At 45.4% G+C, this 24,133-nt stretch overlaps 1 protein-coding gene across 4 annotated transcripts in view; it reads left to right on the top strand.

Annotated features, from left to right (window-relative positions):
• The window catches only part of C3H2orf76 (chromosome 3 C2orf76 homolog), a 91,971-nt gene that overhangs the window by 25,593 nt on the left and 42,245 nt on the right, over positions 1 to 24,133 (top strand). For 2 of the 4 annotated variants that reach the window (XM_070071020.1, XM_008258473.4), the window contains exons 2-4: positions 3,801 to 3,870; positions 7,140 to 7,290; positions 22,117 to 22,197. In XM_070071020.1, coding sequence (XP_069927121.1) covers positions 7,158 to 7,290; positions 22,117 to 22,197 — 214 coding nt within the window. In that variant the 5' untranslated portion in view covers positions 3,801 to 3,870; positions 7,140 to 7,157. The remainder of the gene's footprint in view (positions 1 to 3,800; positions 3,871 to 7,139; positions 7,291 to 22,116; positions 22,198 to 24,133) is intronic. The other 2 variants (XM_070071021.1, XM_002712379.5) reach the window with 1 other exon arrangement.

Here is a 24,133-nt window from a genome sequence, read left to right as displayed (position 1 = left end):
TCCTACTTTAAGATCGTAAAAATAGGCTGATCTTCTTCTGTTGCCTGTCTGTGAGTATATAGTTAAATATTTGTTCTATGCACAGCTTGCTTTCCTAAGGACTGAGGTAAGAATCCAGCACGCCTTTACCCCAAGTGCTGATCAGTTTTCCCAATGCCTTTTAATTAACTATCTACCTCCATTATTCGAAATGCCACCTTTATGAGTGCTTTTGTAATCTTGAATCTGAGTATTTTGTTATGCTCCTTGGAGTTGTCTGTATTTCTGTGCCAGTAGGACAGTTTCTGTTACTTGATTTTCCATGAGCATTTTTGTTACTAAATTTCATAAAGTTTTGAAAATCATATGTACTTAAGACTTGCTTTGTACTATATTTTAATAATTAGTGCTGCCAGCCTCTTCTTTTTTCTTCTTTCTGACAAAGCTTACAAATTATTCCAGAGATTTTAGAAAGATTTGTGTCAAGTTCCTCAAACAACTCTTCTGTGTTTTGCTTGGGATTTTATTGGTTATGGATTAATCAACTTTGAGTCTTTACACTCAAGAACAGGATCTTTCATTTCATTTATCTCTCTCTGTCTCTCTCTTTTAAAGATTTATTTATTTATTTATTTATTTATCTGGAAGTCAGAGAAGGAGAGGCAGAGAGAGAGAGAGAGAGAGTGAGTGAGTGAGTGTCTTCTATCTGCTGGTTCACTCCTCAATTGGCCGCAATGGCCGGAGCTGTGCTGTTCCAAAGCCAGGAGCCAGGAGCTTCTTCTGGGTCTCACATATGGGTGCAGGGGCCCAAGGACTTGGGCAATCTTCTACTGCTTTCCCAGGCCATAGCAGAGAGCTGGATGGGAAGTGGAGCAGCCGGGACTCGAACTGGCGCCCCTATGGGATGCTGGCACTGCAGGCCAGCGTGTTAACCTGCTGTGCCATAGCACCAGCCCCCATTTCATTTATTTCAATCTTTTTATTCTGGGATATTTTCAGTTAATTTATCCCTGAGTTGATTCTTGTTGGTTTCTCAGTTCCTGCCTTTGAGGAATGCCTTTACATTTGATCAGATTATTATTATTATTTTTTTAAGTAGGTCAAACCTTCTGGGCAAATGTCAGATTTTGTAATCTGTACGAGAGGCTTTCAGGGAGTCAGTTCCCTAAGCTAATGACCTGCATTACCCACTGTGCTTCAGGAACATCGAGTGATGGTTCCATCTGATAGGAGCTGATGTGTAGTCACTGGCTATAAATTACAGCCAGTTCCTGAAGATGACCATACATTGTTGACCAAAATTAGATGTAACACAGATTGGGAGTTTTAAATTGAAAACGTCAACTGTTTAAGTACAGCATTTAGGCATTTTTTTTTATTAAGTGGAAACAGAAAACCCAGACCTACAATTATAAAAGAGTTTTATAAGGATACTTGTGCCAGCCTGCTTGGCCTTTTGGGTTGGACCATTGCTCCGGGGGATTATCATTTTTGTCTGCTGCTTATATGACCTTTGTTTATGCTCAGACCTATTTTTCCCCATGTAGAAGGACAATGGTTACTAATAATGGTTAAAGCAGGTACTATTTATTGAGCCCCTTCTTTGTGCTATGTCCTAAGTGTTTAACTAATGGTAACTTCATAAATTCACTGAACAACATTTTATAAGAAGTTATTTATTCTGAAGAGAGAGAGAGGGAGGGAAGGGGGGAGAGAGAATCTTTCCTCTGCTATTTACTCCTCAAATGCCCCTACAGCCAAAACTGGACCAGGTCAAAGATAGGAGCCTGGTGTTTAATCAGCGTCTCCGACATGAGCGTCAGGGACCCAAGGACTTGGGCCATCACCTGCTGCCTCCCAGAGCTGGACCTGAACCCCGGCACTCTGCTGTGGGATGTGGGAATCCCAGGTGGCCTTTCAACCCCTACACTAAACCTCCACCCCATGCTGAACAACTCTCCAAGGAATTCTCATTTAATATATCAGCCAGTTGCAGATAGGAGGTAGACTGGACATTTATTTAAGTTAAATCTGTTTAGCTCTCTGTTCTTTGTGGCCTTGGTCTGAGCTGTGGGCTCTAAGGTGTGTGTGGGTATAGGTGGGTGTAGGTTGGTGTGAGGTGTCAGATGCTCCCATTGAGTGTCTTTGTGTTAAGACTGAGAAGTGACCACGGCTTTAACAAACCTGCCAACACTCTTTCTAAAATGCAGAAGGCTTCTAAAATATCTTTCTCTCAAGAGTTATTCTTTTTTTTTAAAAATTTCTTTTTTTTTTTTTAATTTTTTGTTCCCAAAGAAACCCTTTTTTTTTTTTTTTTTGACAGGCAGAGTGGACAGTGAGAGAGAGACAGAGAGAAAGGTCCTCCTTTGCTGTTGGTTCACCCTCCAATGGCCGCTGCGGCTGGTGCACTGCGGCCGGCGCACCATGCTGATCCGATGGCAGGAGCCAGGTACTTATCCTGGTCTCCCATGGGGTGCAGGGCCCAAGTACTTGGGCCACCCTCCACTGCACTCCCTGGCCACAGCAGAGAGCTGGCCTGGAAGAGAGGCAACCGGGACAGAATCCGGCACCCCGACCAGGACTAGAACCTGGTGTGCCGGCGCCGCAAGACGGAGGATTAGCCTAGTGAGCCGTGGCGCCAGCCTCAAGAGTTATTCTTTATTAAGAATTTCAGTATGTTTTCAATTTTTATTTTGTAGGTGATTGCTGAACCACTATTATTTTGTGGAGTCTAGGATCAGATTTTCTGGGGAGACCAGACTTAATAAGAAATAATATAATAACCAATACTGGATTATCAGAAGATTTGTTAAGCTCCTTAAATGCTAAACAAGATTATAAGGAGAATCCTCACCCTACTTTAGGGGGATAATCTGTCTTCAGGTTCTTTAAAAGCACATACTTAATCATAAACAGTATGCTAACTTTAATTACAGCAGTATTAATACAGCTGGGCCCTTTGCTTTTTATAGATAATGGGTTGTATATTCTCTCAAACTTAGTAAAATAGTTGTATAAACATTTCTTGATGATGCAACTTTCCAGGAACTTAATTAATGTGGCTGTGTACATTATTAAGTATGTAAGACATACTGAAAGGCATAGAGAGTAACATCCTCAGATTATCCATGCACTTAACATCCTGCTTAGGACATGAAATGTTACCAGCATATTGAGCCCCTGGGTGCCCCTTCCCAACTGTATAATTATACCTCTGCCTCAGAGAGGGCAATTAATCATCTCATTTCAAACATAATAAAGTCTGTGTTTCTGAATTTTGTATAAATTATAGTATACTCCGTACTACACCTTGCTTTTTAAAAGTTTTTTAAGGATTTATGTGAGAGGCAGAGAGAGACACACAGAGACTGTGTCTAGTTCATTCCCCAGTGACCTGCAATGGCTGGGGCTGGAGCCAGGAGCCAGGCTTTCAATCTGGGTCTCCCCCTTGTCTGGCAGGAACCCAACCAGTGGAGTCATTGCCGTTGCCACCCAAGGTCTGCATTAGCAGGAAGCTGAAATCGAGTCAGAGCTGGGAGTTGAACTTAGACACCATAGTTTAGGATGTCAGTGCCCTATGCAGCATCTTAACTCCTAGGCCAAACACTTGCCCCTTCAACTTGCTTTTCCCACTTAGTATTCTGTTTTTGAGGTTCATCCATGTTGATATGTGCAATTCTAGACCATTTGTTTTTCCTGCTTGTAATACTCCGTTGTGTAAGTATGCCATCATTTGTGTCCCCCTTTCTTGTTGGTGAGCAGTTAGTTGTTTCCAGTTTTTGTGACTAGTAAAACGTGTTGATGTTAGTGTTCTTTTTCAGTTGTCCTTGCACATAGATGTGAGAGATCCCCAGGGGTGCCTCCTGATGAACGTAACTGCTGGTTTGAAAGGTATGTGTGTCTTCAGCTTTGCCAAATATTGCCAGATTATCTCTGAAAGTAGGGTGCCCATCTGGACGCCCACCTTCACTGATGGGGTTCTCATTGTTCTGCACCGTTGTCGACATCAGATATTGTTAGACTTCCATTTGTCAGTGTGATGAGAAATAGATCCCAATGTTATGTTGAATTTCTGTGATTACTAGTGAGGTCAATTGTCTCTTCTTACATTTGTTAGCATTACAGATGGTTTTTCCTTATTATGGTCAGTCCTCTGTATCTATGAGTTCCACATATGTGGGTTCTGCACCCATGGCTTCAACCAAACATGGTTTGAAAATATTAAAAAATAATCTGTATCTGTATTAAACATGTACAGACTTTTCCCCCATCATTATTCCCTAAACAATATACTTTACTTTTTTTTTAAAGATTTGTTTATTTATTTGAAAGAGTTACACAGAGAGAGGAGAGGCAGAGAGAGAAAGAAAGAGAGAAAGAGAGAGAGAGAGAGAGGTTTTCCATCCACTGGTTCACTCCCCAATTGGCCACAACGGCTGGAGCTGTGCCGATCCGAAGCCAGGAGCCAGGAGCTTCTTTCCAGTCTCCCACGTGGGTGCAGGGGCCCAAGGACTTGGGCCATCTTCCACTGCTTTCCTGGGCCATAGCAGAGAGCTGGATTGGAAGTGGAGCAGCCGGGTCTGGAACCAGTGCCCATATGGGATGCTGGTGCTTCAGGCCAGGGCATTAACCCACTGCGCCACAGCGTTGGCCCCTAAACGATATACTTTAACAACTACCTACATAGTATTCACACTATGTTAGATATAAGTAATCTAGAGGTGATTTAAAGCCTGTGGGAGGAGTGTAAAAGGAAACCAGGCCTTGTCTTTAGACTGGCTCATTTCACCTCTCTGTACTGAGGCTGGGTTTTTAGGGTCTTCCTGGCTGTTAGGTTTTTTTCAGGCCCCCTAAGAGTGACAAGAGAATCCAGTACTCCTTTCTCTGAGATACAAGCACCTAAGAGCTGTAACTAGACTGCTGTGGACCTACCTCAACCTTGACCCCAGAGTCTTTTTGGATATCCACTGAAGAAAATTCTCAGGATTCAGCCTCTCATACCATCTGCCCAGAAATGTCGACAAAGGGCCTTAGTAACCTGACTCTGCCACCAAATTCCCTTCCCCTGTACCAGGAGACCCTCCTCAATGGCCTGACCGAGGTGAGAAGATGATGTTCCTTCCAGGTGCCCAAAAGGAGGCAGAAGCAGGGACGTTTTATCTGAATGGAGAGGAAGACTGGCACACCTGGGGTACCTCTTAATGAACAGATATTCTCAGCTTAAAAAAGATCACAGGAGTGTTGGTCCTAAGGGAGTTCAGAGTGAATCAGGAAGTGAGGCATTCAGATGCCGCTGCCTTTATCATGGATAGGACCCTTCAGAGAGTGCTACGACGGGAATGGATTATGACTAAGTCAGTTTAGGCGTAAGCCTTATTCTTATACTGTTCTTGCTAGTAATTTCATGTAGTAGACAGAGAAACCGATTCTATGCTGAAATAGACTTGTATACCTATACTTTTGAAAACCTAGGATATGAGTTGTGATACGTTTCTCTTCCTACCTTGATAGCAGTAATTTATGTGGACTCCATAGTTGGATTGTATCTGAATGACTTCCAGTATACTTCACTTCTTTCTGATTTGACCCAGAGAAGCAGCACCAGTGCGTTTCAAGTATTCCCAAGTGTTTTAGAAGACTGAAGTCAATGAGATGAGACCCAGCACCAAGAACTTACGTGCAGAGTACCCTGTGGGAAAGGAATGTAAAGAAAGCATTGGGTATTTTGGCTACAGCATAATAATCAGGGCAGATAATTAGATATTCTGGCTTTCAAATGTTTGGATTGCAATAAAAGGAAATTTTGATGTGCTGTATCAAAAGAAGCAATTCAGTCTATGGGAGGATTGGATAGGTTCCATATAAATACTGTGCCATTTTATAAAGGGACTTGAGCATCATGGATTTAGGTATCTATGGGAGATTCTGCCATCATTCCCCCAAGGATAATGAAGAGTGACTGTTATTGTATATCCTGGTTTAAAGTTACATGCAAAGTTGAAAATAGCATGGAGTGGCTACTACTAAAGAGAAGTATATCAAGCTGATATCCTTAAAACACTAGACACTTGGCAGATTGTTCTGGAGATAATAACTTTGGAATGTTTTTAAAGCACAGTAGAAAGTGTGGATGTTGAATTAAGTTTATGCTTGATTCCTGGCTCCATTACTTACCAACTGTATGACCTTGGGTCATTTATGCAGTCTTATTGAATCTGTCTCCTCATTAAAAATAAATGCTTTGGTGGGGCCAGTACTGTGGTGCAGCAGGTTTAATGCCCTGGCCTGCAGAGCCAGCATCCCTTATGGGCACTGGTTCGAGACCGGCTGCTCCACTTCCCATCCAGCTCTCTGCTATGGCCTGGAAAAACAGTAGAAGATGGCCCAAGTCCTTGGGCCCCTGCACCCACATGGGAGACCTGGAAGAAGCTCCTGACTCCTGGCTTTGGATCAGCACAGCTCCAGCTGTTGCAGCCAGTTGGGGAGTGAACCATCGGAAGAAGGACCTCTCTCTCTCTCTGCTTCTCCTCTCTCTGTGTAACTCTTTCAACTAAAATAAATAAATAAATCTTTTAAAACAATGCTTTGGTGAGAGAATTAAATGAGATAATGTTAACACCTGGCACCTAGGCCTAGTACATAGCTTTGAGGATGGGCTGTGCATATTCAACTTCAAGGTTGTGAAAAAGGAGTAGGAACATGGCATATAGTTAAATAATCAGTCCTGAAAGCCAACAGTATTTCTGAGATTGAAATGCCCTCCATGGACTGTTGACTCTAATATTAATGTATTTCTGTCTCAGGATCCACTGGCACAGAAAATCCAAAGGTGTCATGTGTCTGCCACGTAACTTGCATTTGGCCACACACACACACACACACGTGCCCTCATGGCATTGCTGTTTATCTTCTGTGCTCTGTCAATCTCCTACCCTTCAGACCTCTGCTACTGACAGAGCTGTCCAGGATCTCTGCATAGGTGGACATAATCTTGGGCCTCTTTTGGGTGTTCTGGACTCCAGCTTCCATTGGGGAACTCTGTCAGTGACCACACAGCATGGAGGGATGGGCTGGGTGCAGAGAGCTGGGGTGGAATGTGGGCTGGGACCCTGTAGATAATTGTGAGTTGATCTTGTTTAGACCATTCTTTGTGTCTCCAGCCACAGGAATTTCTTCACATGGCTCCTGAAGAAGTGACCATCACAGTTCGCCTCATTCGTTCATTTGAACACCGCAACTTCAAACCCATAGTGTATCATGGGATTAACTTGGACCAAACCGTAAAGGAATTTATAGTATTCCTAAAGCAAGGTAGGCAATATTACATTTGGGTTTATTAGTATTAAAAATAGTTGACTGTGACACTAATCATGACCAATTTTAAAAATATTTATTTGAGAGACTGAGCAAGAGAGGTTGAGTACTCCTGTGTGATGTTTTACTCCTTAAATGCCTGCACACCAAAACCAGGAGCTGGGAACTCAGTCAAACTCCTCCCAATGCATGGTGGGGACCCAATTATGTGAGCTTCCTCCCAGGGTCTGCATTGTCAGTAAGCTGGAATTGAGAGCAGAGCTGGGACTTGAACCCAGGCACTCCAATATGGGAAGTGGGCATCCCAATGTGAGTCTTAAACGCTATGTCAAGTGCCTATTCCCACCTCTGATTTTAATTACTGAAGTGTTTTGCTCATTCACATTTGATAAAACATCTAGGGTAAGCTTTTATTATTTTAATTGGAGTGTCATTTATGTGGGGTGCAATGCACAGATCACCATGTACTCTTTCAGGGATTTGGGCAAATATATCCTTCATATCTGACAATTTTGTTTGTATATCTATATATTTTTTGGCTTGGCTTGGACATAATTTCAGACTGACGACAGGCAGTTGCAAGGACAGGACGGTGTCCCTGATGCTCTTCACACAGTTCCCCAAATGCTAACACAATCTGAAGTTTCTCTCCCCCTCTGTCTCTCTCCCCTTCTCTTTCCTGCTCCTCTTTCTCTCCTTACCCACCTTAGTCCCTTAGTTTTTTCTTTCTGAACCATTTAGAAATATGTGACTGAATCCGCACATTTCAGTGTGTATTTCCTAAACACTTGGAATTCTCATTCTCTTTTGTAACCACTGTACAAAGATCAAAATCAAAAACTTGGCATTGAAACAATGCTGTTGTTTGATTTAGAGACCCAATTGTCCCAATAAGGTCTTTCATAACAAAAGAAAAGTACGTCATATGTTGTGTTCAGTTCCTTTAATCTGAAACATTTTGGAGTCTTCTGTTTATTTCATCACGTTGATGACTTCTAAAATATATATTTATTTGAAAGAGAGAGAGCAAGAGAGAGAGAGACACTATGAGAACCTTCCATCCACTGTTCCCTTCCAAAATGTCACCAACAGCCAGGTCTGGACCAGGCCAAAGCCAGGAGCCTGGGACTCTCTCTGGGTCTTACACATGGGTGGCAGGGACCCAAGTACTTGAGCCATTCTCTGCTGCCTTCCCAGGCGCATTAGGAGGTAGCTGGATCGGAAGCAGGGTCGTGAGACTGCAGGTGACACTCTGATAGGGAATGCTGGCGTCACAAGCAGTGGTTTAACCCACCATGTACAGTGCTGGCCCCATATTGATAATTTTGCATAGAACAGATAGTTATGTTTTCAGAATCCTCCTCAGCTGGTCTGGTCTCATGTTTTCTCTTGGGTTAGATTTCAGCTGTGCCTTTGGCGGGAAACTTGTAGAAGGGGTGCTGGCGTCAACTCAGTGCCTCCCAGCAGGACGAGTCCCATTGATTAAGGTGTCTGCCAGCTTTCCTCACCATAAACTTCATTGTAATTCAAAAGTACCTGTTAGGGGTATTGTCTGAGACTGTGTGAGTATCCCATTCTCAAATTTTCATCTACTATCACAGCTTTCTTTGATAATTTATGCCTGAATCAGTTATTATGCAGATTGGCACATGGTTTTTCTATTTCTGCCACTCCTTCCACATATTTTAGTTGCCTTTCCATAGTAAGGAAGAGCTTTCTCCCAGCCCCTTCCCATTAATGTGATTCCTTGTTTGTATCTCTGTGGTCTCCTGAATTCCCACTTTATCATTCTTTATTACTTTATTTATTTTGGTGCCCCAATATCCCCATCTTGGGATCCCCTTCAGCCTAACTCCTGTGTCCTTTCAACATGTCCACATTCATCTTTGAGTGCCTCCTTACTCTTTGGTAGAAGATGTTCTAGACTTCTGGTCTTCACTTGGCCCAACCTTGGACCAGCCAGCTCTCTGGGGCGCTCCTGATACGTGACTAGAGAACGGTGTTTGGAAACCAGGAGTCAGTTTGCTTGTGTGTGCAATGCAGGTGTGGATAGCTAACTTTGTAAAACATAGTGACTCCTCAGCATGTGACTTCCTGATGGACATGGTCAATTTTCTCAACTCGTCTCCCTTGTGTGTATTTCTCCTTTGTAGTCTTGGGTGGTTTTGCCCTCCTGCCTTGTTTGAGTAGTACACAGTACATACAGAGCTATGTATACAGTACACACAGAGCCGTGGAGAAGACCGGGGCCAGTCACTGTACCTGGTGGTGACTGTTCACAGGGTTTCATTGGGAGGACGTAGCGTCAGCAGATGTGAGGGCTCCGTCCTTTGGGGGTGTTGCTTAATAATCAGTGTCAAGTGGAGCTGCGCAGAGGAAGGCTTTGTGTGTGTGACAAGTAAAGGAGACACTGGGAAGCAGAGCGCCCCAGAGAAGCGCTTTCCAGGGATTTCTTTTTTTAAAGATTTATTTATTTATTTATTTGAAAGTCAGAGTTACACAGAGAGAAGGAGAGGCAGAGAGAGAGAGAGAGAGAAATAGAGAGAAATAGAGAGAGAGAGAGAGAGAGAGGTCTTCCATCCATTGGTCCACTCTCCAGTTGGCCACAACGGCCAGAGCTCAGGCGATCCGAAGGCAGGAGCCAGGAACTTCTTCCAGGTCTCCCACATGGGTGAGGGGCCCAAGGACTTGGACCATCTTCCACTGCTGCTTTTCCAGGCCATAGCAGAGAGCTGGATCAGAAGTGGAGCAGCTGGGTCTTGAACCGGTGTCCATATGGGATGCTGGCACTGCAGGCAGCAGCTTCACCCGCTACGCCACAGGGCTTTTACAGCAAGACGGGGGGTGTCCAGGATGTAGGAAAGGTAGAGTGAGAGGGCCCTTCCTCTGTTTCAAACTCTGTGGAGTGACAGAGACGGGGAGAGAGAGAGAGAAAGATCTTCCACCTTTTCGTTCACTCCTCAAATGGCCACAACAGCCAAAGCTGGGTCAGGCTGAAGCCAGGAGCCAGGAACTTGATCCAGGTCTCCCACATGGGTGACAGGGACCCACATGCTTGGATCATCTTCTGCTGCCTTACCAGGCCCATTAGCAGGGAGTTGGGTTGGAAGTAGAGCAGCCAGGACTCAAACCAGCGCTCCAATATGGCGTACTGGCTTTGCTGGCAGCAGCCTATCCCAGTGCACCACAATGCTAGTCCTGAGTGTAAAGTTTTATGGCTCTGTTCTTCATTACTGGGGGGAAATTCAAAGTACTGAGATAATCTTGTTGGAGAAGAAAAATTATTTTTTCTCAACCTTTATAAAATCTTATTTGGAAAGGATCCTATACCAAAAGATTTAGCAGGAGAAATGAACAATCTTGTCAACATGCATATTTAATACATATCAAGAGAAAAATAAACAGGTCCATTAGCATGCGTATTTCATATATACAAGGGAGACACCCAGAGAATGAGTAGCTCTCTGAGAGGTGGCTTTGAATTCCTGCTCATAAAGCATCTCCAACAAACAATGCTGAATTTTCAGAGAAAAAGATAAAGAAAAAGGACTTTGAGTGTCTTGTGGCAACAACCTGAGAGACAGCAGAGGACTGATAAGTGCTCATGAGTAAAGCGAATTTTGGGCCCAGGGGTCTGTGATTATCTTCAGCAGTTGCTCTCTGTTCTCCCTGGAAGAGAAGGGAGGTGGGACAGCTTTTGTCTGTGGAACCTGCAGCCTACTTGTCAGCAAATAGAAGGAGGGCAGAGAATTCCCCTGCATGTGCATCTTAATTCCATTCCGCCCCAAAACAGTCCTTATGCCAAAGAGGCATATTTTAGGGTGACATTTTCTGGTCCCCACAATATCAGAGAATGTTCTGCTTACTTGAAGCATATTCAGGCTGCAAAATAGAAAGCAGTACCCACATGTTTTTATCTTTCTTTCTGTGTGTGATGGGTTACAGCGCTTCTCTGTGTCCAGCCAGCCAGGGCTCTGACCGTCTTCTGGAAGCCTTGAGAGTAGCATGTAACCTTCAGCTGCTGCAGGCCGGCGGGCGAGGTCTTTCCAGGGTCACTGTGTTCTTCTCTTGCCAGGTTCCACAGGCTGCCTGCCGCAGCACAGCAGTGGCTCTGGCCTCAGGCCTGAACACATCCCTCGCCCACGTTAGTAATGGCATCACCGGGCTTGTTCCATTTGTGCCTGTGGGGCTATGTATTCCACCCACTCAAAGGGTAACTTTTGGGGAACAGATTTCTTTTGAGTTGTGGGCTGTGTGTCCAAACCTTTCTTTGTCTTCTGATTTGTGGTCCTATGGGCACTCGGAAAGATCAGTGGGCTGCATACTTGCCTTTTAGGACCCGTGTCCATAGCAGGGACAGGCTCGTTTGGTAGTGAGGGGTTTCTGAGAGAGTAATAACAATGCTAGAGGTAGCGTTGCTCTGTGTTTAGATGTCCAGTTGATCTCATTTCATCCTCACAGCACCCTTCCAAATTAGCAACTGTTCCTGTCCCCATTTTGCAGGGGAAGAAACGAAGGGACAGAGAGATGGAAGACACTGTCCCGTGGCTAATAAAAGGCAAGACTGCAAATCAAGCCAGGCAGTCTGACTGTAAAACATATGCTGCACTAAATTGCCTGCTTATTCTCTTCTGCTGTCTGGCTTGCTTACGTAGGATCTCTGAAATGAGCAGATTCACTCCGCATCAAAAGAGCCTTTGGGTTCATTCTGCTCCAGTGTTTCGAACATTGAGAGCTGAAAGGTTGGCATGACATTGTGGCAGAGTGTGTTTTGTCCAGACAGGAATGGTCATTGTGACGAAAGATCTCTTGGGGTTATTTTAGAGGCCTTATTCCCTTTCGAACTGTTCTTATCGTCATCACTTTCTTGCCATCCATTGTCCCCTGCCACAGTTGTCTGGCTTTTCCCTCTGCCAAGAAACTTTGGTGCAATTTGATTCACTCTTCACTGAGAATCATTGTACGAGGGCATTCAGCCATTAAAACATGAAGTCATAAATGTAATGTGTCCAAATGTGTACATTTAAAAAATTTAACTATATAGGATGTATTTATATATAAGTATAACAAATACTCATAATATAACAAGACAGTTGTTAACATCTGGGCAGTTGATGGTAACCAGATACTGTGATCACAGAGGTCCCATAATAAATTACCTTCTATAGACAACTGATTTTGTAGATCCAGAATAATCCACAAATCAGTCTTCTATATGTTTTGCTGACTCACTGATTTGGGAGCATTTCAGTACTTGGTAAGACTCCTGGATGGAAAATTATCCCGTCCTCGAGAGGGAAATCTCTGAGGAGATCTTTGCCCAGCCTCCCAGGTCAGAGTTCCTTCTTCAGAACCTGCTGCTCCTGGTGACGTGTTACTTTGTAAAGCAGTCTTTTCTACTGGGGAATGCTGTATGGTTAGAAGGATTTTCTTTTTTCTGTTTTATTAAATGAAATTTGTGTCTATTTGTTTGAGAGATAAGAGAGAGATCCCCTCTGCTGGTTCACTCCCAAATGTCTCTGGGCCAGGCTGAAGCTGGGCGTAAGGAGCCCAATCCAGACCTCCCTGGTGGGTGGCAGGGACCCAACTCCTTGAGCCATCACCTGCTGCCTCTGAGGGTATGTATTACAAAGTGAAATCAGGAAAAGAGAGGAGACTCAAACCCTGGTACTACACTACTAGACATGGATATTGCAACCATTAACCGGCAGGCCGTCAGTCTGCCCCAAGATTTTCTTGTTCATCGTCAGTTCCCACACCAACAGGGAGACACATGACTCTCTACCTGCCGTCTCTTTACTTGTTTAATTCCGGCATGTGCCTAGAGGAATGTATCCCTTTGGGATGCAACTTGGTGTTGACTAGACTACAGTGCCTGTGTGCAGTTGTTTGCTCCTTGGTCTTACAGAACCTGTGCATCCCCAGTGTTTTTAGATCAGCACCTTCCACCCTCTTGGAGTGGGTCATTTCATGTGTCTGTGTCTCAGCTGGATTCTCTTGTCATACCTGCACTCTTATCTGAGACCCCCGGCTTCCTTTTTTTGGTTTTTACTTTGCACACATTGGCGTTTGTTCTTTGTGCTGTAAAGCTCTCTGAGTTTTGGACAACTGTACCGTGCTCCATGGCCACCCTTGTGGTGTCACCCAGGATATCTGGGCTGCACCTCTTTATCCTCTCCCTCCCTTCCCTGCACCCTTGACAGCCACTGATGTTTTTCCCCTATCTCTGTAGTTTTACCTTTTCCAGCACGCTGCGTAAGTGGAAACGTAGAGCACATGGTCTTTTCCGACTGGCTTCTTTTGCATAGAACTACGCACTTACGAAACACACGTGCACGGTCCTCTGTGTCTTTCCCCGAGACCTCTGATCTCCTTTGGTGTGCACAGTCTCCCCCTTCTTTAGTCTCATGCTGTATTGCTATTTTAAAGGAAAAAATCTAAGCTGGTGTCTTACAGAATTTACAAAAATCAATTGCATTTCTGATTACTGGCAATATACTTGTATGGTCAGAAACTGAAAACAAAATTTCCAACTATCAAAACCCACGGGATACTTCAGGATCTATTTGAGAGAGATGTGAGACATTTACAATGAAAACCCTGGACAGCATTGAGAGAGATTTTACAGCACCTAAATAAGTGGAGGAGACATACTGTTGTTTTGTTCATGGGCCAGAAAACAAAATACTGTTGAGATGCTGTGTCTCCTCAAAATGATATACGTTCCAATCCTAATCAACAGCTCAGCAGGCTTTTTTCCTTTTTCAGATAATGTGGTAATTTTTATTCTAAAATTTATAAGTGAAGATAAAAGATTTAGAATGGTCAAAATGACTTGCAGAAAGAAAGAAAATAGTTGAAGCAATGGCACTACTTGATTTCATGGCCACATTGTAAAACCAGGAGAGTCAAGGTGGATGTATTTATCATTGGAAAACAAAGTCCAGAAATAGACACACATGTGTTCAATTGATTTTTGCCCAAGGCATTTAGGGAAAGGGGTTATCTTTCCAAAAAGGTACTGGGACAATTGGATAGGCATATGCAAGTAAATGGAGCCCAACTCTTACCTCCTGCTATATACAGAAATAACTCAAAATTGGCTAAGGTGTAAATGAAAGCTGAAGCTATAAAACATCTCAAAGAAAATGTAAGAAAAAAATTTTAGACTTTGATTTTAGTAAAAATTTCTTAAATATAGTATAGTAAGCTCAAACTATAAAAGAAAAAATAGATCTGAATTCAGCAAATTAAGAAATTAAGAATAAGGCCGGCACCCCGGCTCACTAGGCTAATCCTCTGCCTTGCAGTGCCGGCACACCGGGTTCTAGCCCCAGTCGGGGTGCCGGATTCTGTCCCGGTTGCCCCTCTTCCAGGCCAGCTCTCTGCTGTGCCCCGGGAGTGCAGTGGAGGATGGTCCAAGTGCTTGGGCCCCGCACTCGCATGGGAGACCAGGAGAAGCACCTGGCTCCTGCCATCGGATCAGCGCGGCGGCCATTGGAGGGTGAACCAACAGCAAAGGAAGACCTTTCTCTCTGTCTCTCTCTCACTGTCCACTCTGCCTGTCAAAAAAAAAAAAAAAAAAAAAAAAAAAGTAAAATAAAATAAATATAAAAAAATTAAGAATTAAAAATGAAGAAACTAAGTGCTTTCAAAACACATAGTAAAGAAAATGAAAAGGGGGCAGGTGCAATAGGTTAAGCTGCCACCTGCACTCAAGTCCCAGGTGCTCCACTTCTTATCCAGCTCCCTGCTAATGTGCCTGGGAAAGCAGCAGCAGATGGCCCAAGTGCTTGAGCCTCCACCACCCACATGGGAGATCCGGATGGAGTTCTAGGTTCCTCAATTCAGCCTGCCCCCACTTCAACTGTTGCAGCCATTTGGGGCATGCCAGCAGATGGAAGACCTCTCTCTCTCTCTCTCTCTCTCTCTGTAACTCTGCCTTTCAAATAAATAAAAATAAATCTTAAGAAAAAGAGAAGGACATTGGGGCCGGCGCTGTGGCGTGGCGGGTGAGGCTGCTGCCTGCAGTGCAAGTATCCCATATTTGCGCTGGTTCAAGTCCTGGCTGCCCCATTTCTGATCTGGCTCTCTGGTGTGGCCTGAGGTGGCAGTGGAGGATGGCCCAAGTCCTTGGGCCCCTGCACCCGCGTAGGAGACCAGGAAGGGGCTCCTGGCTCCTGGCTTCAGGTCTGTGTAGCTCCGGCCGTTCCGGCCATCTGGGGAGTGTACCAGCGGATGGAAGACATCTCTCTCTTTCTCTCTCTCTCTCCCTCCCTCCCTCCTTCCCTCTCCTTCTCTCTCTGTGTCACTCCGAGTTTCAAATAAATAATAAATCTTAAAAAAAAAAAAAAAGAAAAAGAAGAACATGAAAATACAAAACACTGACTTGAGAAAAATATTTGTAAAGATATACAAGTGGGGGCGGCACTGTGGTGTAGAGGGCTAAACCTTCACCTGCGCTGGCATCCCATATGGGCACAGGTTCAAGTCTTGGCTGCTCCTCTTCCCATCTAGCTGTGCTGTGGCCTGGGAAAGCATTTGAAGATGGCTCAAATGCTTGGGCCCTTGCACCTGCATGGGAGACCCAGAGGAAGCTGCTGACTCCTGGCTTCTGATTGGCTCAGCTGCAGCCGTTGAGACCATCTGGGGAGTGAACCAGCAGGCGGAAGACCTTTCTCTTTGTCTCTCCCTCTCTCTCTGCAACTCTGCCTCTCAAGTAAATAATAAAATCTTTAAAAAAATAAAAAGAAAAAAATATACAAGTGGACTTCAAAAAGTTCATGGAAACCTGAACTAAAATGTAGGTTTTTTTGTTGCAAAAATTTTAAAATCTATGCCTAGTTTTTTCTTTTTTTAGTGATAAGTATGGCTTCTGGTCTCTCTTTTTTTTAAGATTTGCTTTTGTATTTGAAAGGCAGTTACAGAGAGGCAGATATAGATAGAGAGAGGTCTTCCATCTGCTGGTTCATTTCCCAAATGGCTGCAATGTCACAGCACTGGTACCTTTTTTTTTTTTTTTCCAAATTCTGTGCATTTTGCATAAACTTTTCGAAAGCCCCTTGTATAACTACTAAGGAACTTTTTTTCTAGAATAAATTTTTTAAAAAAGTCTTTATTTAGTAATAGAACATATTTGTACAAATGGATTAGTCTATTTTTCATTGTTTTAACTAAAATATTCGAGAAGCTTCACTGGGGAAGAAAAGCTTCCTTTCAACTCACAGGATCCGGCAGCCCCACAGTCCAGCATCTCAAGGGGGACAGGGGCTGCACGTGGCAGGTGCGGAGGCGTGGAGGCATGACCACGTGGGGAGCCGGGAAGGAGGAAGGGGACAGCGAGGCAGAGCTTGCCCTCAAATACTGAGAGGAACCCAGGAGTGCCGAGCGGGACACTGGCTTTGAGGAAGCGTCCCGAGTTTTTAAGGCATTGCTATCTGTTTGTTGGGATATCCTATTGGGGGTGCCCATTGGACAGGGGATTTTGCATACGTTTGCTGATTGACTTGGGTCTCCTGGAGACAGTCCATCTCCTTAGGGACTCAGCTCCCTCCTCTGCTATCTCTGGGTGAAAGATTGCAACAACCCTGGATGTGTGATTTAAAGCCATAAGGTCACACAAGATAGCCTGGATCTCCTGGAACCAGTCTGCCTTCCCCAGGGGCTCAGTCGCTTCCCTGCCAGCTCTGAGTGAGACTGCCCCCACCCTGAAGGTGTGATTTAAAGTCGCAAGGTCACACCTGCAGCACAAGAAGCTATGAGGGGGGGAGATGCCAGTCAGTCTGGAGACAGGCTTTCCAGCCACAGCTGGCAGCCTGCAGCCTGCTTATGAAGGACATTCTACCTACATCTGAGGGGCCCACAGGCCCTCAGCCCCTCTGGACAACCTCACCCAGACCCTTAGCAGAGAGCTGCATCAGGCATTTTGGTGTGTATTTCTGCTAGAGCTCTTACCACACTGTAATATGTTTAATGACTCCTCTGTCTGTGTCTGCACCTGCAGAAGATAACTGGCTTGGTTCCCAGCCTTCTCAGTGCAGAAGAGTAGCTGTCAGGAGGGTTGGATTCCAGTTCCAGCTCTGGACACCTGCAGTGGACAGACCAGTTATGTTCCTCACTGTTCTCCACTGCTGTGGAAGAGCTTCAGCTCCATTCATTCATTCATTCGTGAATCTTTTTAAGTGCATGCTATTGGCCAGTGACTCTCTTTTTTTTTTTTTTTTTTAGTTTTATAATTGTCATTCAGTCCTTAGTTTCGAGTTCTCTGCCAAAATTATCAGTCTTGACATTTTTCTTCCCCTTAAATATTTTTTGCAAAGTTATTTTTTAATCCAGATTTGACAACTCCATTTTCTGGATCTTCTGTGGACTTGCTTGTATGGTCTCTTATGCCTGTTAGTTTTTACTGTCACGTCATCACAGATGTTTGGCTATTTTTGATTGCATACTAGGCATTTTACATTAAAAAAATCGTGAAAATAATTTGAGGCTTCTCCAAAATGGATTTTTCTTTGCTTCTGAGGTGTGGCTAGGAAAATGGGACATCCAGTCAAGATCTTTAACACAATCAGGAAGTGAAAGTGTCCGAAGCTGGGCCTCATTTCCTAAAAGAGCTGATTCAGCGTTTCAGAGCACCATCCCGAAGTCCAAGGTATTTACCAAGGCCTGCCCACCGGTGACTATCTTATGCACTGGCCACATGTTGAAGAAAATGAGCTGTGTTCCCTGCCCTAACAGAACCAGGATTCGTTAACCTGCTATGTACTAGACCCTGTCCTGGGTTTTGAGGAGATGGCTCATAGTATATTAGTCTCAGGAAGTTTATGAGTTAATGGGTAAGAGACAAAAATAAGTAAGCAGAAAAACTGAAGTTATGGGGAAGAAATGTTAGGAAGGAAACTGTATCAGAGAAGACCCCTCTTTTAGGCCGGCTTATCAGCAGAGGCCTCTTGGTGAGTGGGACAGCCTGGCTGAGATCTGAAGGGAGGGAGAGGAAAGGTGCTCTCTCTAGGGCATTGCCTCTCTGTCTCCGCAGTCTAGGTGGAGCCAAACACTGGCTTGACTTCTTTGACTGCAAGCACCTCTGGGTGATAATGGCTTTCTGGACCCATCTCTTTGTTCTCCCCCACCGCCTCTATTGAGGGAATGTCCTCGTACTAGTCTAGGAGGTGTAAGTGACAGCGCAGTAAGTGGATTAATGCTCCTGTCTGTGGTTTGATGAGTGCTTCCTTGACCCTAGTTCCTTAGTGAGTGAGAGATGAGAAGGAAGTGGAGAAGTGTGTGAGCCCTGGATGCCTAAGGTTCAGGGTGGTGTCTGGCCGGCCAGCCCTGCCTCTGCAGTTTCCTTTGGCCCACATCAGAAAATTTCACCTAGACCCCCCTGCTTTTGGCATTTCCATTTCCGTCTTTAGGTATGCCCATTCCAGGCTGGCATTCCTTAGAGCCCTGTGCTCTATCAGAACTGAGTGCTGGAGCCCCTCTTGGTGGGGGGCATACGCTCGGACCCCACAGCTCCTTCTGGTTGGCCTGCTTCTCTCACCTGGTGTTACCTCTCTGGCCCCATGTCAATTTGTTTGATTAAGAATCACCACAGGGCTGGTGCTGTGGCGCAGTGGGTTAAAGCCTGGTCTGCAGTGCCGGCATCCCATATGGGCTCTGGTTCGGGTCCCTGCTGCTCCACTTCTGACCCAGCTCTCTTCTCTGGCCTGGTAAAGCAGCAGAGGATGGCCCAAGTCCTTGGGCCCCTGTACCCACGTGGGAGACCCAGAGGAAGCTCCTGGTTCCTGGCTTTGGATCAGTGTAGCTCCAGCCATTGCGCATTGCGGTCATCTGGGGAGGAACCAACAGATGGAAGACCTCTCTTTCTCTCTCTCTCTCTCTCTGCCTCTGCCTCTCTCTAACTCTGCCTTTCAAATACACACACACAAACACACACATATATATAAAGAATCACTGTAAGCGGTTTTTGTTTTGTGTTTACATTTTTTTTTCATGTAGATCTCCATTTTCCCTGACACTAGTTATTAAAGAAATCATCCTTTTCCTGATGTGTGTTCTTGGCACTTTTACTGAAGGTACATTGGCTGTACATATGTGATTTCATTTCTGGGTTTTCCAGATTGTTCCATTGGGCTATGTGTCTGTTTTGGTTTGCCCATACCATGCTGTTTTGATTTCTGTAGTTTTGTAGTGTATTTTTGCATTATTATGATGCCTCTAGATTTGTTCTTTTTGCTCAAGAAGGCTTTGGCTATTTAGGGATTCTGTTTCCTGTTTCTGTGAAGAATGTCAATGGGGTTTTGATGGGGAGAAGAGTGCATTATGTGTGCCTGGGTGTCGCTCCCCCTCTTCATGGAGGAACGAGACTGAACCCTGCCTAGGCTTCATATCCGAGTCACGGCACCATTATGTCGCTCCCCCTCTTCGTGGAGGAACGACACAGGACCCTGCGCTGTTCTTCTGTCTGCTCGGCCCTCCCCGGGTTTGCTGCTGGTTCTTCCTGGGTTGGTTACCGACCCTCCACCTCCGTGGAGGGGCGGTTCCCCCTGCCACATTCCCCACTTCCGTGGGGGAGCGGCACACCGCCGGCCGGCTCTCTCGGGGGCTGCACAGGTGTTCCCCTTAGATGTTCCTGGTGCATGCCATCTCTCTCCTCCTTTATAGTCCTCTTCCACCAATCCCAACTCTGCTACCCACACGCCGAGTACACTGCTCTCCTCCAATCAGGAGCAGGTCCTGCAGTTTATTGGTTGAACTGGAGGCAGCTGTGTAGAAGCTGTTTCCCTTCTCAGCACCATATTGTGGGAAAGCAGATGCATAGAATAAGTCTTAATTCCAGTAACTTAGTCTAGTCCGAGTTGCTCCCAGTTGCTCCCCACAGATCCCCCTTTCTTTTTATTTTTGGCGTTGATACGCGCCTGTCTTCGGTGCCCCGTGGCACACACTCTGCTCTGCTTGCTAGAGTTGCCCACAGGTTCTTACAAGTCCTATCAATCAGGCAAACCGAATCCGGGTCCTCTCTTCGCCATGTTGTGAGGAGGTTTTTAGGCGCTGATGCGTGCCTGTGTTCGGTGCCCTGCAGCGCATGCTCTGCTCTGCCTGCAGGTGCTTACCAGCCCTATCAGGCAAACCGAATCCAAGCCTTCTCATTGCCATATTGTGGGGAGGCTTATTGGTGTTGATTCGTGCCTGTCTTCAGTGACCTGCAGCTCATACTCTGGTCGAGCTGCCTGCTGGTACTTATTGCCCTAATCAGGCAGACCGAATCCAAGCTCTCTCATTGCTGTGTTGTGGGGAGGCCTTTCTCTATTTCTCTATCTCCGGGCATTCCTATTTCTCCTATTTTACTTCTATCTACCAGCATTCCTATTTCTCTCATTTTACTTCTAAAACTTCTGTTTCTCTTATCCCTGCGGCTTCCCGGCGCCCACCCCGAGGCTGCTTCTCCGCGGCTTCTCGGCGGCTTCCCGGCTCTGAGCCGCTTCAGCCAGCTTCTCATCTGCGCGGCTTCCCGGCTTTGCGCCCGCACCACGGCCTCGCACTAGCCCAGCATTCCCTATCTACTTGTGCTCCGCACGCTCTCTCTGCGCGCGGCAGCCTCCGCGAGTCACACAGCCCCAGCTCACGTTTCCGCCACTAGCATTCAATCCAAGTTCCCCGGGCTAACCTGGCGAATTCAAACCTGGCGGCCCACATCTCTGCCTCTGGTTCCAGATCTTCACCTTTTGCTCCCCGGGCTGACTTGAAGAATTCCAAGATGGCTTACGTCTCCGCCTCGGCCTGCACTCGCGGCTTCATCCTCCCTAACATTTTTCTCTACCCGGTATGTTTCCCTAAGTTTTCTTCCAACAATATTCCTCCCTCATTTCTCCTGGCCTCTCCCCACAGTCCGTATCCAAGTCTAAGTTTCTTATAGGTTTCACTTTCACTTTCAACCTGCAGTCCGTATCTGAGTCTAAGTTTCTTCTTGCTTTCACTTTAAATCCTAACTTCTTTCCCACAGTCCGTATCTGAGTCTATGCCTAGGCTTTCAATAGCTTCTTCTGGCACCTTTTTCGTCCAGCTTTTCCCTAGGCTGTTTGCTAGTCTCTCTCTCCGATATTTTCCCACTTCTTCCCGTTTCTTCCCTCCTAAGTTTCCTATCCGAGTCACGGCACCATTATGTCGCCCCCCCTCTTCATGGAGGAATGAGACTGAACCCTGCCTAGGCTTCATATCCGAGTCATGGCACCATTATGTCGCTCCCCCTCTTCGTGGAGGAACGACACAGGACCCTGCGCTGTTCTTCTGTCTGCTCGGCCCTCCCCGGGTTTGCTGCTGGTTCTTCCTGGGTTGGTTACCGACCCTCCACCTCCGTGGAGGGGCGGTTCCCCCTGCCACATTCCCCACTTCCGTGGGGGAGCGGCACACCGCCGGCCGGCTCTCTCGGGGGCTGCACAGGTGTTCCCCTTAGATGTTCCTGGTGCATGCCGTCTCTCTCCTCCTTTATAGTCCTCTTCCACCAATCCCAACTCTGCTACCCACACGCCGAGTACACTGCTCTCCTCCAATCAGGAGCAGGTCCTGCAGTTTATTGGTTGAACTGGAGGCAGCTGTGTAGAAGCTGTTTCCCTTCTCAGCACCATATTGTGGGAAAGCAGATGCATAGAATAAGTCTTAATTCCAGTAACTTAGTCTAGTCCGAGTTGCTCCCAGTTGCTCCCCACACCTGGGGCCTGCCTGCAGCAAGTCTGACAGCTTGTGCTGTGAGTCCAAAAGGGGCAGCCAGGGAATGGTCCACCCTTGTCAGACCCCAGCACTGGCTGCAAACAACCTCTGTTTCAGAAATCACCACCAGAGTATGTGCTGTGATGAGTGCACTTCTCTCAGTAACTGGGTGTTTGCCTATGCTTGGAGCACCTGCTGGTACGTACTTCACATGCTTGTAATGTAAGTGAATAAATTATGTTTTTGTTTTTGGTGGACGTTTGACCTCTTCAAGGTAAATGTGCATAAAAAGCACATTTCCCGGGGTCGGTCTTTGGCCTAGCAGTTAAGTTGCTGGTTAGGTTGCCCATATCCTGCATCAGAGTACCTGGATTCTGTTCCCTACTCTGTCCATTGCAGACCTTGGGAGGCAGAGGTAATGGCTAAAGTAATTGGGTTCCTAGCACTCACGTGGGAGACCCAGATCGGGTTCTATTCTTGAAGTTTGAGCCCTTGACCACTGCAGATATTTGGGGAATGAACCATCAGATAGGAATCAATCTCTCTCTCTTTCCCCCTTCTCTCCCTCCCTCCCTCCCTCTCTCTCTTTTCTCTGTCTCTATAGTAACTAAAGAAGTTAATTCAAATGTGTAGATTTATTTGTTTAGTTTTTTTTTTTAAATAGGCAACACATTCATGTGGGTTTAAGATCAAAATATACAAAGGAATAATATTGGAAAGCCTCCTTTTTTCTTTCTAACCAGTGCCTGTGCCCACCTCCTCATGCAGGTACAAGCAAATGCAAACACGTACTCAAGTTTTTATTGCACCCTTGTTACTCAAAGGAGCACTTATGAACAGTTACGTCCTTCTGACACTCTTTCCCCTCAACGTAACTGGAAGATCTATTAAGTAGAGAGCTTCCCCCCTTTTTTAACACTTGAAATATTCATTTCATTGTTTGGGCATATTATAAGTTATTCAACAAGGACTTCAGTGTAGGACACTTGGGTTTGTCTAAGCATTCACTTCTGTGTACAGTGCTGCTGTTAGTACCCTTGTATGTGTGTCATTTCATACACATGTGTGAGTGCTCCATACTTCTCTTTGATGAATTCCCAAGGTGAAATGGCTCTATCAAGAGGTATATGCTTATGTAATTCTGATATATGGTCAAGTTGCCCACTGTAGGGCTTATGCTATCAAATGTTATTAATTAATTAATTAAATACTTGTGGGTACCTGTGTATGGCACGGTGGGTTAAGCTACTGCTTGTCATGCTTACATTCCACATGGGTTCCAGTTGAGTCCTAGCTGCTCTGTTTCTATCCAGCTCCCTGCTAATGTACCTGGGAAAGCAATGCATGGTGTGGTCCAAGTGCTTGGGCCCCTGCCACCCATACAGGAGCCCAGGGTGGAGTTCCTGATTCCTGGCTTTGGCCTGGCCCAGACCTGGCTGTTATGACTCTTTGGGAGAATGAACCAGCAGATAGAAGATCTCTCTCTCTCTCTCTCTCTCTTTCTCTCTCTCTCTTTCTCTTTCACGGCCTTTCAGTTAAATACATGAATGCATCTTTTTTAAAAAAGAGATTTATTTACTTATTTGAAAGTCAAACAAAGAGAGGAGAGGCAGAGGGAGAGAGACAGAGTCTTCCAAACACTGGTTCACTCTCCAATTGGTCACAATGGCCGGAGCTGTGCCAGACTGAAGCCAGGAGCCAGGAGCTTTTTCTGGGTCTCCCATGTGGGTGCAGGGGCCCAAAGACTTGGGCCATCTTCTACTGCTTTCCCAGGCCATAGAAGAGAGCTGGATTTGGGAAACGAACCAGTGCCCATATGGGATGCTGGCACTGCAGGTGGAGGCTTTCTTTACCCACTACACCACAGTGCCAGCCCCACAAAAATACATCTTTTAAAAAAATATATGATGGAAGGGAAGACACCATTTGTAACAGCAAAACAAAAATTAATATCGGTACTTGAAATATATTTTAAATAGAATATTTGCCCTATCTTTGTTGTTGAGTTAGAGGAGTTATTTTGTAGGTTATCTGAATTCTGATAATAGTAATAAGGTTTTTTCTAGACCATTGGTTCCCATTAATAGCCAAAGATCCTCAAGATGTTCTCATAAACTGAACATCCGCTATATAG

This window comes from Oryctolagus cuniculus, chromosome 3, assembly GCF_964237555.1.
Source record: "Oryctolagus cuniculus chromosome 3, mOryCun1.1, whole genome shotgun sequence".
Classification (NCBI taxonomy): Eukaryota; Metazoa; Chordata; class Mammalia; order Lagomorpha; family Leporidae; genus Oryctolagus; species Oryctolagus cuniculus.
This window is presented reverse-complemented; position numbering and strand designations above follow the sequence as displayed.